The sequence below is a fragment of the Pan paniscus genome, chromosome 11, assembly GCF_029289425.2.
Source record: "Pan paniscus chromosome 11, NHGRI_mPanPan1-v2.0_pri, whole genome shotgun sequence".
Taxonomy (NCBI): domain Eukaryota; kingdom Metazoa; phylum Chordata; class Mammalia; order Primates; family Hominidae; genus Pan; species Pan paniscus.
In genome coordinates, this window is record NC_073260.2 from 12,849,117 (window position 1) to 12,868,031 (window position 18,915).

An 18,915-nucleotide genomic window follows, 5' to 3' on the forward strand; every position below is an offset into this window, starting at 1 on the left:
AGAACTACCACCACAGCAGCAACAAGAGAATATAGTGGCCGGGTTTGAAAACAGTTAGATGACAGAACTGTCCAGCTGCAGATGGAGCGATCCCAAAGGGCTCCAGGTGGGGGCCGTGGCTAACTCTAGGGGGAGATGGTGGAGCTATCCCAGAGATGGGAGGGTTGGAGGAGGAGGGGCCGTTTAGGGCTTGAGATAGGATGGTTCATTCAGCTCGGCATGTGCTGAGGTCAACGTGAGTATGGGACCTCCACATGGACACCTCTAGGTGGCTGCTGGAACTATGTGGCTGGAGCTTGGAGTGACTGACCAGCGACAGAGCTAAGCACAGAGAAAGGCTGCAGGGAGCTGCCGGCGGGAACACAGATGGGAAGAGAAAGCCCCGGAACGTTAGGGTTGAGATGGTGGTCAGGCTGGGAACCAGCAGCTGGAAGTGCAGGGGGAGACATCGGCTCAGGTGCCATGGGGCCCATGGGAAGTGCAGAGGATGAACAGGGGCTGCCAGGCTGGCCCTCTGAGGCTGGGCTGCACCTGCCTTGGGCACCATGGGCCTCCTCCTGGGCTGGTCACTACTGCCTTGGCTTAGGCCAGTGTAGTAGATTTCAGCTCCTTGCAGCCCTGGGGCCCTGGGCATTGCTCTGTCTTTCCAAGCAGTCCTTGAGGCCTTGTCCTCGATACCAAAGACCACCACTTGTACTTCCTTGGTGTCTCCAGACCCAGCATAGAGGAGGGACTCTGTATGTTTTGTGGACAGTAACATAGAATCAAGGCCCCCCAGAAAGACCTGGCACGTGCGTGCTAAATGTCTCTGCTGTGTGCTAAATGCCCTGCCTGGGTCCTCATTCCATCTTCCCAGGGCAAGCCATTGAGGGAGGGGAACTGTGTCGCTTTGGACAGATACAGGGTGCAGATGACCTGTCGAAGGCCACGTGGTCAGGAAGTGGCAAGGCCCAAGCTGGAACCCAGCATCGGCTGTTCTATCTGCACCACGGGTCTCTTATGGGATCCTCCGGGCTGCTTTTCCTCTCCTACTGTGGGACAAAGACCTGAGACACCCCGGAGCAGGGGTCTGGGATGTGGAGGAGGCGGGGCTGGTGCCCCTGAGGTGAGCGCTGAGCTAAGGTGGCTGTGCTCCAGCTCCTTCCTGCCCGAGTCCGGTGTGAACGGGCTGCAGGCAGACTGGTGTCTGGCCCAGACGCACAGAGCATGCTAAGAGGAGGCCAAGAGCTTTGACGGTGAAACCTGAACTGCCGGCTCCTCACAAGGAGCGCTGCGCCTGTTCCTGGGCCCTGCAGCCTCCTTAGCTGGTGTCTGGAGTGGCCTCTCACAAGCAGGTGAGCAGTCGGGACAGGATTGAAACCACCCAGACTCCGACGTGCTCTGTGCCCCCAGACAAGGGCTCTGGGGGGAGTCGGAGGTGAAAGGCACCGAGCACCCCGGCCCTCCCCGCCGGGGCCACCTGGCAGGAGCTGCTCCTGCCTTCACGCCAACTGGGGCTTTTCTCCTTCCAGGAGCACCCCAAGGGCTGCCACCAGATAACAGCGGGGCTTTCTGCATCCCCCGGAATCCCACTGACTTGTAACCAGGTCGTCTCAACTAAGCAAGGGGCAAAGAAGCCCACCAGTCCTTTCTAGAAGGCTGACAGGCCAGGTGGTGACAAGAGCCCTGCTGGGGGAGAGAGAGCTTGGGGCTTGCCCTGAGGGATACTGACCTCTGCTGCCTTCAGACACCACGACAGCAAACTGGGGAAAGAGGTTAAAACAAACGTTTATTTAACAAATTATATTAAGAATACAGACAATCACACAGTGGACTTCCCTTGCCAAGTACAAGAGTCACCTTGAATAAATATGCAGCGGGGACGTCATCCCTAAGGGCCTTCCTTGTCCAGGCCTGACACAGTCACACAACAGCTCCACGGCCTTAGCTGGGAGAACAAAGCCGTCTCTGGTGGCAACCCCCGGACATGTGCTCAGAGTGGCAGGAGGCGGCCGGGCCACCCTGAGGGTGCCAGGCAGCCCAAGCAGGGGCTGTGGGCTCAGGGGTGAGCGCCTGGCGTGGCCTCCAGGGGCAAGGCAGGCTGCGAACCAAGTTCATGAGCTCAGCCGCTGCGTGGCTGCCAGGCCTGGGGGCTGCTTCCTCAAGGCCCTCCTTTGCTTTCATCCTTAGGCTCACCTGCTTCTCCAAGAACCTGCAGGCTGGGATTCCCCACAGATGCCTGCAGGCTCTGGAGGACCCTCATCTGGGTGGAGGAGTACGGGCAGGCCACTCCTGACCATGCTCTGCGCCCACTGCACAGAGGCCTGGTGACCGGCAGGGCCCAGTGGCGGCCGGGAAGTCCGTAACTGGACTGGAAACAGAAAGGGCAGCCCCAGCACGGGCTTGCGACAGGATGGCTGGCCCTGCCTCTGCCGCTCAGCAGCGGGCCAAGTCTCAGCCCCTTCAACTCTGACAAGGAGCAAAGAACATCTACTTCCAGGTCACTCTGTTTTTAGGGGGAATGAAAGGAGAAATGTGCTTAGAGAGCCTGGCCTAGAGCCTGGCCAGGAACAGGTGCTTAGAACATGGGAGTCCCTCTTGTCCTCTCACCGACCTGCAATTCCTTTACGTGACCCCACTGGGTTCTCATCTCTCCAAGTGGCGGAGGACGTGGCTGGCATTTTTTCTTGGACTTGGGGTGGGAAGAAAGGCCTTAATTATACATTTGCAAGGGAGCCTGCAGCAAAGCACCTGCTCCTTATCACCTTTGTGCCATTTCCAAGGCCTTTGGAGATACTTCAACTTTCCAGAGAGAAAGGGGAGGCGGTGGGGACAGTGTGCTCTGGTTAGCCGTTCTGGAGGGACAGAGGCTGCCAGCAGGGACAGCAGCAGTAGTGGGAAGTGCTGTGGGAGGACCTGAGGGATGAGGCCAAGACCCTTCACATTTCCAAGGGAACCCTTGTCCTTCCCTCCCACAGTGGCCAGAGGGCTCGTGGAGAAAAGTACTCTCCCAAAAGACAGAAACGCTCTGAATTCCTAGGTTTGAGCCAGAGTTTCACGCCTCAGTTCTCCTGCACGAGCCCCACTCGGGTGGGCTTATACACACGCATGTGCGCGCACACACACACATACACACGCACACACACACAGGCACATGCTTGTCCTCACCCACCTCTCAGAAGGCAATAAATGGTGGGTTAGGAGCAGCCTAAAAGCTACCACAGACACCAACTCATCCTTAACACTGTCTCTGCTTACTTATCTTAAGCTGCCATTTACTACAACGTTCACAGTCATTTACTCTTATGCTAAGTCCGTAATGCTATGGAGAAGATGGCTCCAGCTCGCTTGAGTCCACGCAGTTTGTCCTCTTCCTGGTGTCCCTATCCATCCAGCAACTGCAGGAGGGCATGCGGGGGCACCTGGCTGGGACCCCAGCTCGACAGGGGCCTGCAGCATCAGTGGGGGCTGTGGGAGCCCCTTCCTCTCCTGCAGCCGCCCTCACTGCTTATTCTGCGTCCTTGCAGACAGGGCTCCCACACCACTGCCTCTGAGCCTCCTAGGGTCCAGCGGAGCTGCCACAGGCCTCTTCCCAGTCATGGGGGCGGAGTGAAGGGCCCCTGGCATTACCTGTTAGAGGCAATCTCACAACCAGGGCACGAAAAGAGGTGAAGGACAAAGTTCACAAACCTTAATGAAGTGGGCAGAGCTCTGCCCTCTGCCCTCCTGCTGCCCCCACCTGCCAGGAGTCACCCTTGCTGTTGGGCTTTGTCACACAGGGCACCACCCGAGGAGCCACGGCAGATACAGGTGGCTCCTCAGGTCCCCAGACCCACACTGGCTTATGTGAACGGAGCATCGGCAGCCAGCCTGGCAGCCCCCTCCCTGCTCAGCATCAGTCCCATGACAAGGTCCTGCCGCTGTGCCACCCAGGAGTCCTGAGGCGGCCACCCCCACCAGGGGCATCCTCGGGTCTCAGGGAGGGAGAAGTGGCTGCTTCCCTTATCCACAGAAATCAAGAGGTATCCGAGTGAAGATTGGGGTGGCAGAGGAGGAAGATGGGTCCACACAGAGGCCTGGGGCCTGGAGACGGAGGGGCTGGTGCAGGGGCATGAGGTATTTCTGGCCCCGCCCGCCTCTTGGCCAGCTGCACCGTCCGGCGCTGCCTCCCTTTCCTCCGGGCCTCAGCTAGCACTACTGTGGGCTGCCCAGGACCTGCAGCGGGAGGCCGTCCCCACTGAGGCAGAGGCTTCCACGGACCCAGATAGTGCAGCCCCCAACCGCAGCATCAAGCCCCCACATCCAAGAGCCAACTCTTGGGGACCCAAAGATGTCAGGTCCCCATACTCTGAGGAATCAGGACACAGCCCAGTGCCTGACACCACAGAGTGAGGCAGCCCTTCGGGTGAGGGCCTGGGCCCCGAGGGATGGCAGCCACCACTGCCTAGGCAAACGCACCTGGGGCTGAACTTGGCGCCCGGCACTTTGAGGACGCCAGCACCAGTGGGCACTCAGGAGAAGTGCCAGTTCTGGCCCAAATTTGGTGACCTGGGTCAGAGGGACCTTTCAGAATGACTTGTTCCCATCAGCAGATACCGTCAAGACACGCCTGGCTCTGAGAGGGGATGGGTGCCCGTGTGCCTGTATCCTCCTGGGGCCAGCACGTCTCAGAGGGCGTCCCTGTGGTCCCCGGGTCAGGGCACGGGGCTGAGGCACCTGGAGCTATTGTTGGCATGTGGTTGTTGCGAAGATGAGCCCTTGGGGGAGGCGCACCATGGCCGAGCACAGCGTCCTGGTGGTGGATCCAAGCAGGGCCGTCAACCGTCCTCCTCCCCAGAAAGCAACAACCCCTCCACCGGGGGCAGGGGTGCTGCTCCCCGACTTCCAGGCGACTGGGTGACAAGTCCATGGGATGTCCAAAGGGCAGGGTCCACCCCGGGGCCACTGGCTTCTTCCTCCCATGTCTTCTCAGGGCTGCTGTGAGATCCTGCAGAGAGGAACTTGTTCCTGGCAGCCCTAGGCCGGGGAGGATCAGCGACCCTGGACAGTCCTAGGCAAAGCTGCCGGCCCTCAGGGTCTTCCAGGAAGAGACTCAACGGCTTAGTGGGGTCTGCCCTGGTAGGTGACAGGAGGGAGCGGAGGGAGCCGGTGGGCGTCACTGGGCGGCCAGGGCAACTGCCCGGGGCCCTCAGGGTGACTCCGTGGTGAGTGAGGTTTTTGGAGGACAACTGGTCATCACACAGACACGTTAGGAGCCGCTGGTCACTACAGCACACACAGATTAGTCATGGTTATGAACAACGTCCCCAGGGAGGCCGGGGTGTCAGTCAGGCCAGCCGAAGACGGGATGCGCCCACTTAGCTGCCCAGTCTCCGGGCCAGCCCTGCTGGGGCAGTGTGGGAGGGAGGGCTGGCGGAGGCGGCAGGAGGAGGCGGGGGCAGCAGCCCCTGCCGTCAGTAGTCTGGGCGGCGGTGGTCTCCCCGCAGGTGGCCGCTGGCTCCTCAGGACTGCGGGATCTGCTGACACCTGGTGGGGCTGGGCGGGAGCCTGGCGGCTGCGCTCTGCTCTGTGCGGAAGCTGTACTCGTACTGCAGGGGCGGGTGGGGACAGAGAGACACAGTCAGTCCATGGGACACCAGGGAAACCCCTCCACAGCCCCAGATCAAGATCAGGCAGAGGCCTGGGCCGCCTCGTGGGGCATCTTGACATAGCGCAGCTGGCCAGGCTGGTGCCAGCCAGAGCCTGCCCTCTGTTGGCCCTCGTGGGCCCCTGAACTGTGTGTGTGCGTGGACACGCCTGCGGGGGTGACAGGCTCCTGTGGTGATGACTGGTACCCTTCACAGTCCCTGCCTGCTCCCTGTGAGGCCAGGCGTGGCACCAGCAGTGTGTAAAACCACGGTGCCACCCATCTGCCAGGCCCGTGCTGACTGTCATGGCCTCCCGCCCAGCAGGACAGTTTTCGTGCCCCTGCTGGTGAGGGTAGATTCTCAACCCCAAACCTGGCTGAGGCTGGTCTCAGCTGCCAGGCTCTAGGGACCCCTGATATGCTGGCTCCGCTGAAGCAAGGACCAATACCAGGTGGTGCCCAGGGTCATGGGAGGGGCCTCCACTGCTGTCCCTGGCACCATCCACACCCTCCCCATGCGTTCCTCACAGAGTCCTCAGAGGCACCCCTGCTGAGGACTCCTGACAGGCCGCAGCGGGGCCAGGGCAGCTGCCTGGGGAGGGGACCTTCCTCCACGGCTCAGCCCTGCTGCTCCCCTGTCTGGGGGCAGGAGTTAAGCCTCACGCCAGAGACCCCAGCTCACCTAACCGACCCTGGCTCACTAAAACACGTTCCAAGTCTGATGGAAATTTAGAGAAGGGGTAAGTACCTCTGAGGGGGCTAGGAGCACCTGTAGTTCACTTAAGAGGCCAGGTGAGGTCTCGGTGCCCAAACATAAGGCAGGGCATGTGGGCAGAGCAGGCACGGGGCACCCCAGCCACAGAAATGGGCTGGCAGCTGCCTGGCCGCACACAGGTGCAAGGCACTGGGGCTGGGTGGGGTATGGGGAATGGCCTGGAACCCTGCGTCAAGGCAGCCTCGTGGTCACATGGATTTTAGGAAGCAGGAGCTTAGATTAGATCAGTGGTTTTCAAGCATTTGAAGTATTCGAAAAGTTTTAGCAGTAGAATTGTCATAAGAAGGGCTCCCCTGCAGACAGCAGATGGAAGTGGAGCTGCCCTATGGGTGAGCTGACCATGAGCTGCAGCCCCTTGGGGGACACCTGTACACGGGCAGGCCAGGAAGGGAGGCCCTCAGGAACACGGCAGGGGTCACATCGCCCCAGCAGGAAGCGGAGCACTGCACCCAGCCCCAGGGAGGGCCCTGGGGTGCCCACGCCCTGCCCACCAGCAGGCGGCTTTCCAGGCCTGCCCTGCCCTCCCTGCTGCCCAGAGCGAGCCGCCTGCAGCAAGGAGCCCTCCCAAGGGCTCTGATGAGTGAGGAGGGCTGCAGGGCTGAGCCTTCAGGGGCAGAGTGGGGCCCAAAAGCCATCCAACCATGAAGGAGCATGGGAGGCCTTTTTCCCTTAAAGTGGAAAACTGGTGGGGAGGCTGTGGCAGCCAGCAAGTCACAGCCCAGCACCGCGTCCATGGCCACAGACTAGCGCCATGTCCACGGCTGCCACTGCTCCACAGTCCCCAGGCTGACCCGGGACAAATGGACAGACCCGAGTCTCAGCTGGGGCTGAGGCTGGCTCTGTCCCCGTGTGCACGGTGGGCTGAGCAGACATGTGGCCCCCGAGCCGAAGGGAGCCCTGTTCACAGCATCTGCTGCCTGGCAGGGTGCAGAGGTAAGGACCCGAGGCTTCAGGGCTACTCAGGCAGGCTCCTCTCCTCTCCTGCCCTCAGTGAACTCATCTCAGGTGGGGTGATGCGCCCATGTCCAGGCCTGCCTGGAGGATGGAATGAGCGATGGCAGATCAGGGCCCGCCGCGCCCTAGCACTGAGCAAGCAATCACTGAGCATCTGGCTGCTCCAGAGAACCCACCATGCAGCGCCAGCTCTCTCACTCCAGCCCTCTCACTTTCCTGCTCGCCAACCACCCGGCACAGGCCGCGGTCAGGAGACTCCGGCTCCGGGAGGCTGAGGAGGAGGGGCTGCGCCAAAGTCTGGGAGGACACTGCCACCTGGTGGCCGCCTGGGCACACGCACGGCAGGGAACAGCGGCAAATTCATTCCCTGGCTGGCTTCATCAGCCCTCACTGATATCCGCCCAGCGCGGGGCTCCCAAGGTAGCAGAGGAGGGGGCGGGCATGCCCAGCACAGCCCAGCATGAAGGCCACCTCCGAGAGCACATGCATGGGGCGTGGGGACCACCGGAGAGAGCAAGGAGGGCTTCGCGGGGCAGGGGGCATTCACATCTTGAAAGCAGATTCGGGGCCTGACTGGGGAAGGGCATGGACAGCACCCTAGGGCAATAGGTGCCAAGGTGCAGAGGAGAGCGCCACGGGCACACATGCCTGCGGAGACAGCGGGGCTGAGGGCCTACGGCGTGGATAGTTAGGCCATCAGCCCCGGCTCAGGAGAGAACGTGCAGCAGGCTTTTCAACCCTGAACGCACACCAATCCCCGGGGGGTCCCGGTCAAATGCAGATTCTGACTGGGTAGGTCTGGGGCCAGGCCTGAGAATCTGCATTTCAAATAGCTCCCAGGTAACCCCATGCTGCTGGTCTGGGGACCAGTTTAGATAATTCTACGACCCAATCACTGGAACCTGGGAATGGGTGTGGACATGGATGGGCAGAGAGGGAAGGGCCAGAGACCACACGCTGTGCAGAGAGGAGATGGGGAAGGACTGGCGGGGGGAGGAGGAGTGAGAAGAAGAACTGGGGGAGGGGGTGGGACATGGCTTGGAGGCGCTCCACTTTGGATGCGCCAAGGCCATGCCAGGGAGATGCCTGCAAAGGTGAAGCATCTCAGATGATAGAGGGAGAAAGCCCAGAGCCAGGTTCCTGCAGGGCAGTGGAGGGGCTGGGGGAGGCGTCCTGGGCCGCGCCCTTCTGCTCCTTCAGTAGGTCTTGCTGTATCTACTGGGCCGGGTTCCTGGGGGTGGCAGGGAGTGCTGAGGGCTGGCCGGCCAGAGAGAGCAGGTTAAGGGCGGTTGCAGCCCCAGCCCGAGTGTCCACAGCCAGAGGGCCTAGGCCCGGGCCTGGCGGGAGCTTTCTGGATGGTGAGCGGGGGAGCAGGACGCTTCCACGCCTGTGTGAGCAACTGGCTGATTGGGCAGAGGGGCTGTCGTGGGGACCCTGTGCCGCTGTCCCAGTCTCTGTGGCCAGGAGTGGGGACAGGGTCACGGGGAGGGCATGGCTGGGCCCTCCGGGCTGGGCTGAGCTCCTATCTCCCGGCCCGCGGGCTGGGGGAGGGCGGAGAAGGCGCCCCTTCCTGCCTGCACCACGCCGGTCCCCGCGAGGGCGCACAGATTGCGCCCCCACCCTCTCTCCCTCGGGATTTTTTCCCTTTTTAGGTTATCTTGGCTGGAGAAAAGCGCCACCCACCCCCGCTTCTTGTTTTCCCTAACTCCCCAAATGAAATTTCAACATATGTCCCGCGACATAATCCCCTCTGGCTGCGGCCGCCTTCCCGCAGACGCGGTCCCTGCCCGCTCCTCCCGCCGTGTTTACCCAGGAGACGGGGCCGCTTCTGGAAGCCCTTTCACTCCCTTGGGCAAACAGCGAGTACCTTTGAAGGTGGATTTGGACCCGGATCTGTTTACTCAAGACATTAGTCTCCTGCATAAGGAAAACCTGCAGTTGCGAACAAACAGCAAATCCTTTTTGAATTAAAAAAATTTTCAATTAAAAAGCATTTGGTCCGCACAGCCCGGTCCAGCTGCGCAGCGCCGGGCCTGCGCCCTCTGGTGGGCACAGGCCGCCACTGCAGCAGCTGGGCAGCCCGGGCCTGAGGCCTCTCCCGGGAAAGAGATGTAACTGTCAGGGGTTCTGCCAGGGGTCCTGGAGGCTCTGCCAGGGGTCCCGGGGACCCTGCCACGGGTCCCGGGGACCCTGCCACTGATGGAAGCAGGCGTCTCAGGCCACGGTGCGAGAGTCTCAGCTTCTAAAAGCCTTTTCTCATAGTGAGGTCAGTGTCCTGTGATAGAAGGTGCCAACTGCAGCTTCCAGCAGCACCTGGAAGGCACCCAGCTTCGAGGCAAAGAGGGGGCAATAGAACCTACTGGTCTACTCACAACTAGGACGATTCGTGTGCAAGTGCCTTGAAAGTGAAAAGAATTAGCCCTGGTTATGCATCAGAACCAAAGGCTTTAACCACAGTGATGCATGGCCCCCACCTGTGGTTGGCAGGAGTGGTCCTGGTTTAACCGGCACGGGGACACCAGCATTTTTTGAAAACACTCAGGTGATTTCAGTATTAATTGCACTAATCACCAGAGGGGAAGGCAAGTGCACTGCCCCTCCAGCCTCCTCCCTCCTTCCCACACCAGGTCTCATACTGAACACTCTAGAGGGCTCCAGACGAGAAAAGGCAGTAAGGGGCTGTTCCCAGCACCCGAGCTTTGCAGAGAAGGAAAGTGAAGCCCAAGAAAGGATCTGACTTCCTGAGGTCCCAGAGTGAGCTGGGCAATGCTGGACGAGGCCTGGGCCCAGAGAGGCGCAGGGGGCAGGTGCTGGGCTGGCTGGAAAACCTGCATTAGGGCAGGCATTGGCACCTATCTCTCCTGGAGTGCAACTCCAGCATGGGGGCCAGACCGACAGACATGAACTAGTGAGCTCACGGGTGAATCACGGTAGGGCCTGGAATGGTGTAGTCCAGAGGGCAGGGGCTGGGCCAGGCCAGGTGAGGACAGGTGGGAGGGAACCAAAGGGGCCAAGGCTGGGGCCAACGAGAAGAGTCTGGTGCAGGGGTGGACAGACACTGGTGGGTGGGCTTGGGCAGGCGGATGGGCCTGGCCCTAGCACAGGCAGGGAGAGGTGGGGGAGATTCTGTACAGCAGCCCCACCTGTCTGCTTCTCCAAGCCCCCCGGCTCAGCACTCCAGTCATCCCCCTCCATCTCAGGCACTCCCACGGCCTCGGCTATGATACAGGCTCTTCCTGTTTCTAAAATCCTAAAGCCTCAGCTTCCTCACATGAGGGGCTCCATGTCCTCATCTGTTTCCTGAAGATGAGGAATGCAGCCCTGGCTTCTGAAACGCTGCGGGAGGAGAGAGGCAGGGCCCAGCACAGTGCCCACGTCATATGGCGAGGCCTGAAGCGCTGCAATCCCGGGAGAGGCCTTCAGGGCCCCACGGCCCCATCCTGCAGGCCTCTTCCGCGAGACGAGGGTGGGCTGCCCGCTGCTTTCTGAGCCATATTCCGGGACCCCTCCCCAGGCAGTACTTCAGTGGGTGTGGGCGTTTTGACAAGGACCCCAGGTGACTCTGAGCAACTGTTCGGTTTGCAAACCCTGCACGTCTTCTTCCAGCAGCTGCAGGGCCAGCTGAAGTCCTTGCTTCCTACTTGGGCCATGGTTCTAGAGACATTGGAGAGGCTGCATACCCAGCGGGAAGCCCCAGCTCCAGAAAGCGTGAGAAAGTGCTTCACTGGGAGGAAGGCTGTTCACGAGCAGGTGGGCCTTGCGGGTAGCGAGAAGCCAGGATGCTCACCTCATGCCCCGGAGATGAGGTGGATTCCTTGTTCAATGCTCTCTTTGAAAGCGAGGCCCTGTAGCTGGGCCTGGAGCTCAGGGCTGTGACCCCTGTGGTCAGGAGTGGGGAGCCGAGTAGTCTGGCAGGACAGAACCTCCTTGCCACTACTGGGGAGTGAGCCGAGGTCCCATGAGGCTGCACCACCTGACCAAGGTCTCGGGGTCAGGGCACAGCTGGGAGAGGCCTTCAATGACCACACTGCAGGGTGTGGGCAGAGGGGTGGGTGAGGGCTCCCGCAGACCCTTTAGGAAGCCATTTCTGTTTTCCTAACAGCCCGCCCAGATGGTTTATGAGCTCTAACCTGGGAGCTGCAACCCAGGAGCAGGGAGCCCCAGATCCAGCTGGGGGGGGGTCTCACCCTAAACCAGGGGGTGCAATAAGGGCCCCGCTGGCTCCATGTGGTTCTAGGGCCCCCCACTTCCAGCCAGTTCAGCCCCTGCTCCCTGGAGCTAAGAGCTCCAGAAGCAGAAGCCTGTATGTCTGGGCACTGCTGTGTCCTCACTGCCCAGCACAGCACCCAGCCCGGGTCACTGAATAAATGCATGGCCATCTGCCAGTCCAGTCCCTTCCTCTCTACTAGTCCGCATCCCAGTCATTCTGTCAATCCTCATCAGTACCCAGCCCCTCCCGTCTCCTCCAAGCCTAGGTCTCCCACTGGGTGATGACAACGCTGAGGGTCTGTCTCTGAGGGACACCCTGCCCTAGGCTGCCTGTCCCCTGGGGGACAGGGGCCTGGAGAGCGCCCTCACCTTCAGGGCACCCTATCTCACAAAACACCTTCCACCCAGGATCTGGCCTGTGTCCAGGAGCAGGGCAAGTGACTCCCAGCTCCCCACCCTGATGCAGAGCCCTGAGCCCCACATCCTGGGGAGAGGTCTTTCCCCTGCATGGTTCTCTCTCCTCTCCCAGCCAGTTCTGTCAGGAACACTCTTCCTCCCTCAAGTGGCAAAGCCCTACGTGTCCTTAAGGACCACTAAAGGGGCACTTGCTCTGGGAAGCGTGTTCCTTCCCCGGGGAGAACGGACCACAACAACACTTTCTATACCCTCCTCACGCTCAGGGCAGCTGTGGAGCCTCAGCTGTAGCTCCAGAGCCCAGTAGAGATCACAGCCTAGAATGAATGCAGGAATGAGTGAACAGTGGGTGGGTAGCGATGAGTGGGTGGGTGAGTGAGTGGGTGGATATGGATGGATGGGTGGATAGGTAGGTGGCTGAGTGGATGGGCAGGTGCCTGAGTGAATGGGTTAATATGTGGATGGGTGGATGGGTAAGTGGGTGGGTGTATGGATGGGTGGGTGGAAGGGTGGGTGGGGCGATGGGTAGGTGGATGGTTGGGTAAGTGGGTGGGTGGGTGGACAAGTTGATGGTGAGTGAAGAGACACATCAGGCTCTGGGCATAGCTCAATGCAAAGGAGAGAAAGCAGCTAGTTTAGGGGCTCAGTTCTTGGGCAGGTAGAAGGTCATCCTGGTTTCTAGTCCTTGTGGCAGCAGCACTGTGCCTGCACAGCCCTGGGGCCCCTGGGCATGACTGAGTGACAGCCCATCCCATGGTACAGTAACTCATACACATCAAGTACCAAGCCCAGGGCCCATCCACAGCAGCACGTCACACCTGTGGATGATGAAAATGAGTCTAAGTCTAGTGATTTGGTCTGTTTCTCTATGCAGACAGTGTACGAGCTGCAGGTTCACACAGTGCTGGTCTGTTTCTCTATGCAGACAGTGTACAAGCTGCAGGTTCACATAGTGCTGGCCTGGGCGGTGTTTCACAATAGTCATAAACACTGAAAAGTGGAAAGACTTTGCATAGGATGCCAATATTTATCTAGATACTATTGAAAAAAACATAGGGAGATACGACAATTCCAGACCCTCATTCTCACCCAGTAAACCCTCAGTCTCACAGGTGGGTGGTGGGTGGAGGTGGCCTCCTTTCCAGAGGCCTGTGCTCTCCAGTTTGCCACAGTACCCCACACTCCCTACACGGAGCCCAGCTGGGAAGAGTGTCCACTGCCATCTTACCACGGTGACTGTCTTGTGTGTGCATGTATAGGATGATGGGGGCAGAGCAAGCAAGAAAGCAAAATGTTTCTCGTACTTGTGACTATTAAAAGTAGGAAAATGAAAGACTATGTATTTCAAAAAAAAATGGGAGAAAGCACATTTTGTGGTGGAAATGAAGACGGCTGCATGACGAACAAAGACAAAACCATGACTCGCTCTCGCCTCGCTCTCCCCAACCCTTCCCTCCCTGTGGCACCTGGGTGTCCAGCTGTGCTGCTCTGGGTGGAGGCTCTGGGCAGGGCTGTGCACTGTCAGATGCCCTGGCCACTGAATAAATGCTATTTCCCTTCTCTTCTTTCTCTCTCTCTCATTTTTTTTTTTTTGAGACAGGATCTCACTCTGTTACCCAGGCTGGAGTGCAGTGGCTCGATCTCAGCTTACTGCAGCCTTGACCTCCTGGGCTCAAGTGATCCTCAAACCTCGGCCTCCCCAGTAGCTGGGACTACAGGCATGCACCACCACACCTGGTTAATTTGTGTATTTTTTGTAGAGATGGGGTTTTACCATGTTGTCCAGACTGATCTCAAACTCATGGGCTCCAGCGATCCACCCACCTTGGTCTGGCAAAGGGCTGGGATTACAGGTGTGAGCCACCGGGCCTGGCCTAAATGCTATTTCAGTGTCTGCAAACAACCCTGGGGGCGGGGGGGGGGGGGGGTGCTCCCTGGTCACTGAGTCAGCATTTTAGAATTCACCTGAATACCACCTAAAAAGTGAGTCTTTGTATTTCTCCTCTTCTAGATAGTTTGTAGAAGAGATTTAAAACCACACTGATTGCCACCACTGGTTACTGGGTGGAAAATGAGAGCCGTGAGGTGCTCTGGAAAGGTGCCTTCCCCACCCTTTGTCTTGATGCTTATTTTTACATACATGCCAGGTAGCTTTCCACTTGTTCATCTTTGTAGGCATTACTTTACCTAAAACTAGAGGTGCAAAAGTTCCCAGAGACCATAAGAAAAGGGTAGGAAAATCCTTCTCTGAAGGACGTGCAAAAGGCGAGATGTTCACCTTGACTTCAATTCTGCATGAGCGGGTATGACTCATGGCGGTAACCAGGGCAGGTGGTTCTGCCTGGCAAACGTAATCTCTGCTTCACTTTATTTCTGCAGGTTCAGCCTGGTTCTCTTATTCATATGATGAATGCCTTGGGCCACCACGGGAACAAGATGTGTGGTGGTGGTGGCTGCTAGGACACTGGCTGCCAAGAAGACCCAAAAGGGCAGTGGGGAAGGGGGCCTCCAAGACTCTTGGAATTAGGAACTCTATTAATACAATCCACTGTATTAATATGCTTGGGGAGAAAAAATATGATCATCTCAATGGATGATTCAAAGATATTTGTCAAAAGCCACCATCCATTTCTGATAAAAACATTTAGGAAAACAGAAATAGATGGCTAACACTTTAACATGAAGAAAAAAAAAAACAATGTCTATAAATAGCAAGTCAAAACGCAGCACTATGGGTTAATATTGAAACTACAAACTTCCATTTAAAATACAGATGACATAAGGGGGCCTGGAGACCTGCAAGTGCCTGCCGAGGTGTCGGACAATGGCACACAGGAAGAGGAACGACCTTGCCAGGATGGAGGCCTCAGCATTCACAGGCGACGTAACTGCCTGCCTGGGGAACCGATGAAATGCAGCTGGAAAGCCATCAGAAACAGTAAAAGAAGCCAGAGGGATATCTAGCTCCAGAAATATTACACAAAAGTCAACAGTTGCTTTACATATAAGTGGCAGAAAATAGAATGAGAAAAAAGATCTCGTTCACAAGAACCACAAAGACAGAAAGCACCTAGGAACGACCTAAAGAGAAAGGATCAAGACCTGGGCTTACAAGAGGCATCCCTTGTTTCTGGATGGAGAGACGCTTGATCTAAGATTCCGATTACTATTCTGTTCAACCATGTGCTCAATGCAGTTCCAATAAAAATCGAGAGTGGGCTTTTTGGAACTTCCTTCCCCCCCAGGATTCTAAAGTTCAACTGGAAGAATAGTCCTGTGAATAAAATTAGTAAAGTTCTGGGGGAAAAAAGAGAGAACGAACCCTACCCTGTATTAAAACTTACTATAAAGCGATAAGATTCAGAACAGTGTGGTACTAATATAAAAATGGAATAACAGAGCAGAACGGAATCAAGAAAAACATCCACTGGTCCACTTACATATGATAAAAGTGGCATTTAAGAGTCAAAGAAAGATCGCCAATATTAAGAAAACCGGCTAATGTTTTAGGGTAAAATAAAGCTGTCTGTAGTTCTTACCTTCTAATAAATTTCAGATGGATTAAGTAGTTGAAAAGTATTTAATATTTTAATATATAAAATAATAAGGGAAAATAGGGGTGAATGTTTTCATAATCTAACTATGACACAAAGCCCAAATAAACAGAGAAAATTGCCCACGAACATTTTGAAACTTTTGTATAGCAGAACACATCATTTACAAGGTGAAAAGACACTGATTAAAGTGTGTGTATTCGAACTTACAGAGAAAAGTTTGCTCTCTGTAAAACATACAGAGCTCTTTAAAATCAATGCAACAGCTACAGAAGCTGATAGAAAACAACTGAGCAGAGAGCGAGCAGAAGACGCTCACGTGAGAACACAGTGGCTCATAAGCACCTGAAAAGTTGTTCAACTTGAAGAGTGGCCAAATTGTTTTTTGTTTTAAGAGACAGGGTCTCTCTCTGTCACCCAGGCTGGAGTGCAGTGGCACAATCATAGCTCACTGCAGCCTCAACTTCCTGGGCTCAAGTGATCCTCCCACATCAGCCTCCTCCTGAGTAGCTGGGAAGAAAGGCATGAGCCACTGTGCCTGGATAATTTTTTTATTTTTGTAGTGATGGGGTGGTGCTATGTTGTCCAGCCTAGTTTCAAACTCCTAGGCCCAAGTGATCCTCCCACCTTGGCCTCCCAAAGTGTGAGGATTACAGGCGTGAGCCACTGCACCTGGCCAAAATAAGCAAAGATTAAAAATTAAATGGAGGGGCACATTAAGGTCCCAGTGAGTCTTAGCTAGAATAAGGATGTGAGGAAAGGTCCCCTCAGGCACCACTGGTGGGACTTCCAATAGCCCCGCCCTGTTCAAAAGGCAAATGGTAACATACATCCTCTTCCAGGGAAAGACCCAGGGGAGCCAGGCAACATGTACAAGGAAATCTATTGCAGCACTGTAATTGTGAATAATTGGAAGCACCTCAAAAGTCAGTCAATAGTGGATTGGTTAGATAAATTATGGCATAATCATAAAAGGGAACAACATATAGTCATTAAAAAGGGTAAGGCTGATCTGTAAAGGAACATGCGAAGACGTGTAAGACATACTAGATAGTACAGAGGCAGGTCGCAGCTGGTGGTACTGCATGAGCCTGCTGAACGTGTGTGCATGCATGTGTGTGTGTGTGTATGTGTGTGCACATGCCGCAGGAGTGGACGGAGGGGGAGGTTCACCTTTTACATGTTCCTGTAATGTTTGCATTTTTATAAACATGGACAACCTTGGTACTCAGGAAACACTAAATATTTAAAAAATCAATTTTGATCAGCAGGGGAGCTGCTTAGAATGATAAACTGCCCAAAAGAACCTCAACAATTTATGGGAAGATAATTAATCTTGTCTGTGGCATAAAACTGATTCCTGCGCTGTGGTCAGACGCTTGTAGAGTCTATGAAGCGGTGGTCCCAAGCTATATCCTGTATTTGAAAAGAAGCCTCAGACTTCTCTCATGATTTCTGCAAGGCATCTACTTTACTAATTCGTTAGGTTTCTCTGTTTTGGGCTGGAATTAGCTCAGTGTGACAGCTCTGTAGGAATTTGGGTGATAGTTTTGTGTGTTTTAGCAATATATTAAAGGGAGCAGACTAGGTTGGTTTCTTTTTATTTATCTAACTTTTAATATCTGAAGTAGGCAGATTTATTTCCCCAAACATTTCAGCTTTCTAACAGAAAAATAAAGAAATAACAAGGATTCTGGGCGGTGAAATATTGAATCTCATAGGCAGAGAAAAGGCACCTTATTTCCTGCTGCAGTTTAAGATCCTACCACTAGATGGTGCAAAGGGACCGCACATTTTCCAGGCTGCACCAGTTTGCGCCACAAAATTCTTCAACATCTAATAAGCACCAGGAAAGCTTTCCAAAAGTAGAAAGAATGAACAATTGTGCGGGAATAGGAACATTTTGCTTTTATAAAATTGGGACGCTGCCATTTCATTATTGATACAAAAATCTGCTTCACTTTATTCCTGCGGGACATAGGTCCCAAATCTATGCTAACCTCATATATTTGAAGAGACCCGCAGAAGCCCACGCAATGCGGACGTCTAAAAGTTGAATTCAAAAATCCTTTTTACCTCATGCTGCCAAATGCATTTTCATTAATTCCACCTCAGTGTCGTGACGTAAATGCTAGTGGAATCGGCCCCAAGCTAAATAAGCAATAAGCCCCATTTTTCAACGCACAAACACATAAAGATGTCAGCTCAAACTGTTTACTAATTAACACTTAAAAAGACACAAATTAGATATGCGTGGCTAAGAGCAATTATAATCAAGACGAATTTCTCTAGTCATTTGGGAACTGAAAAAAATGCCTAATTGCTGGAACCAGTGTTTTAAAAACTGAAATCACGCCAGTTAGCAAATATGTTCATTTAAAGAACATTCCACGTGACTACACTCTTGAGGACTGACTACAAACATGAGAACAACGAAAATATTTAGGTATAAAATTAAAATTGTAAGCTCCCTTAGATTTATAACTTCTTCATTAAATATGTCTGCAAACAGCAGCCCATAAAAACCTGTGGCAATTAAGTGGTTAAATGAACTGCCTCCCTTGTCAATTTTAAGCGGGTGATTAATATTAGAGCATCCCTTTACTAATTAGACCCTCCCTCATCTTTCGGCTTTAAAGTCGAATGAAAATGGAGGCTGTTGCTCCGCCAGGAGTGCGGCAGGCTAATGTGTGGCTTCCTCCGCCGCGGTTTTGATGGTGGCACTCCTGGAAGGGAACGGGGAGCACTGTGGTTTCTGCTGAGGTTGGCAGCTGATAGAAACGGCTCCGCATGGGGCTGGAAGTCGCTCCGGACTTCTCCACTGCCCGGTGCCCTGTCATTACAGGAATGGTTCACTCCTGTTCTCACAAGGCTTGCGGGTAGTTAAGCACACAGCATGAAACCTACACCCAAGGCTGCTGCCTCCTGACCAGGATGGTGAGGTCTTCCACGGATGCCAGGGCGGGACCGTGGGTGGGGAGGGAGGACACACAGGTAATCAAGACATGAGGATTATTTTAGAAGCTCCCCCCTGGACTGCAGAGCCAGGCAGCTCCCACCCTGCTTGCGATGGGGAATCCATCAGCTAGAGAAATGGGGCAACTGCTTACCAGGGAAATAAAGAGCGGCAGAGACAGAGAATATTTATACACCCATCTCCTCACGCCCAGAGAAGATGCTTCATCACGGGTGCTGGCTGCGAAATTACACTTTCCAGGCTCTGGGACACAGACAGCCTTTTGTCTGGAGAACCGTAAGGGCTTCACTGGGACAACAGCCCCACCGGGTCACCCACTGCCCTCCTGCAGAGCCAAACTGGAGGGGAGGGGAACAGAAAACTGCCCACGGTGGCCACGAGGCTGCCACTGACCAGTCCCTGGTCACCTCCCTGGCTGAGGGACGAT

At 55.5% G+C, this 18,915-nt stretch overlaps 1 protein-coding gene across 1 annotated transcript in view; it reads right to left on the reverse strand.

Moving 5' to 3' along the window:
* Positions 1–1,748: 1,748 nt before the first annotated feature.
* Positions 1,749–18,915, reverse strand: part of MVB12B (multivesicular body subunit 12B) — a 180,170-nt gene continuing 163,003 nt past the window's right edge. The window contains exon 10 of the mRNA XM_034929072.4: positions 1,749–5,567. Within this exon, the coding sequence (XP_034784963.1) occupies positions 5,481–5,567 (87 nt within the window). The 3' untranslated portion in view covers positions 1,749–5,480. The remainder of the gene's footprint in view (positions 5,568–18,915) is intronic.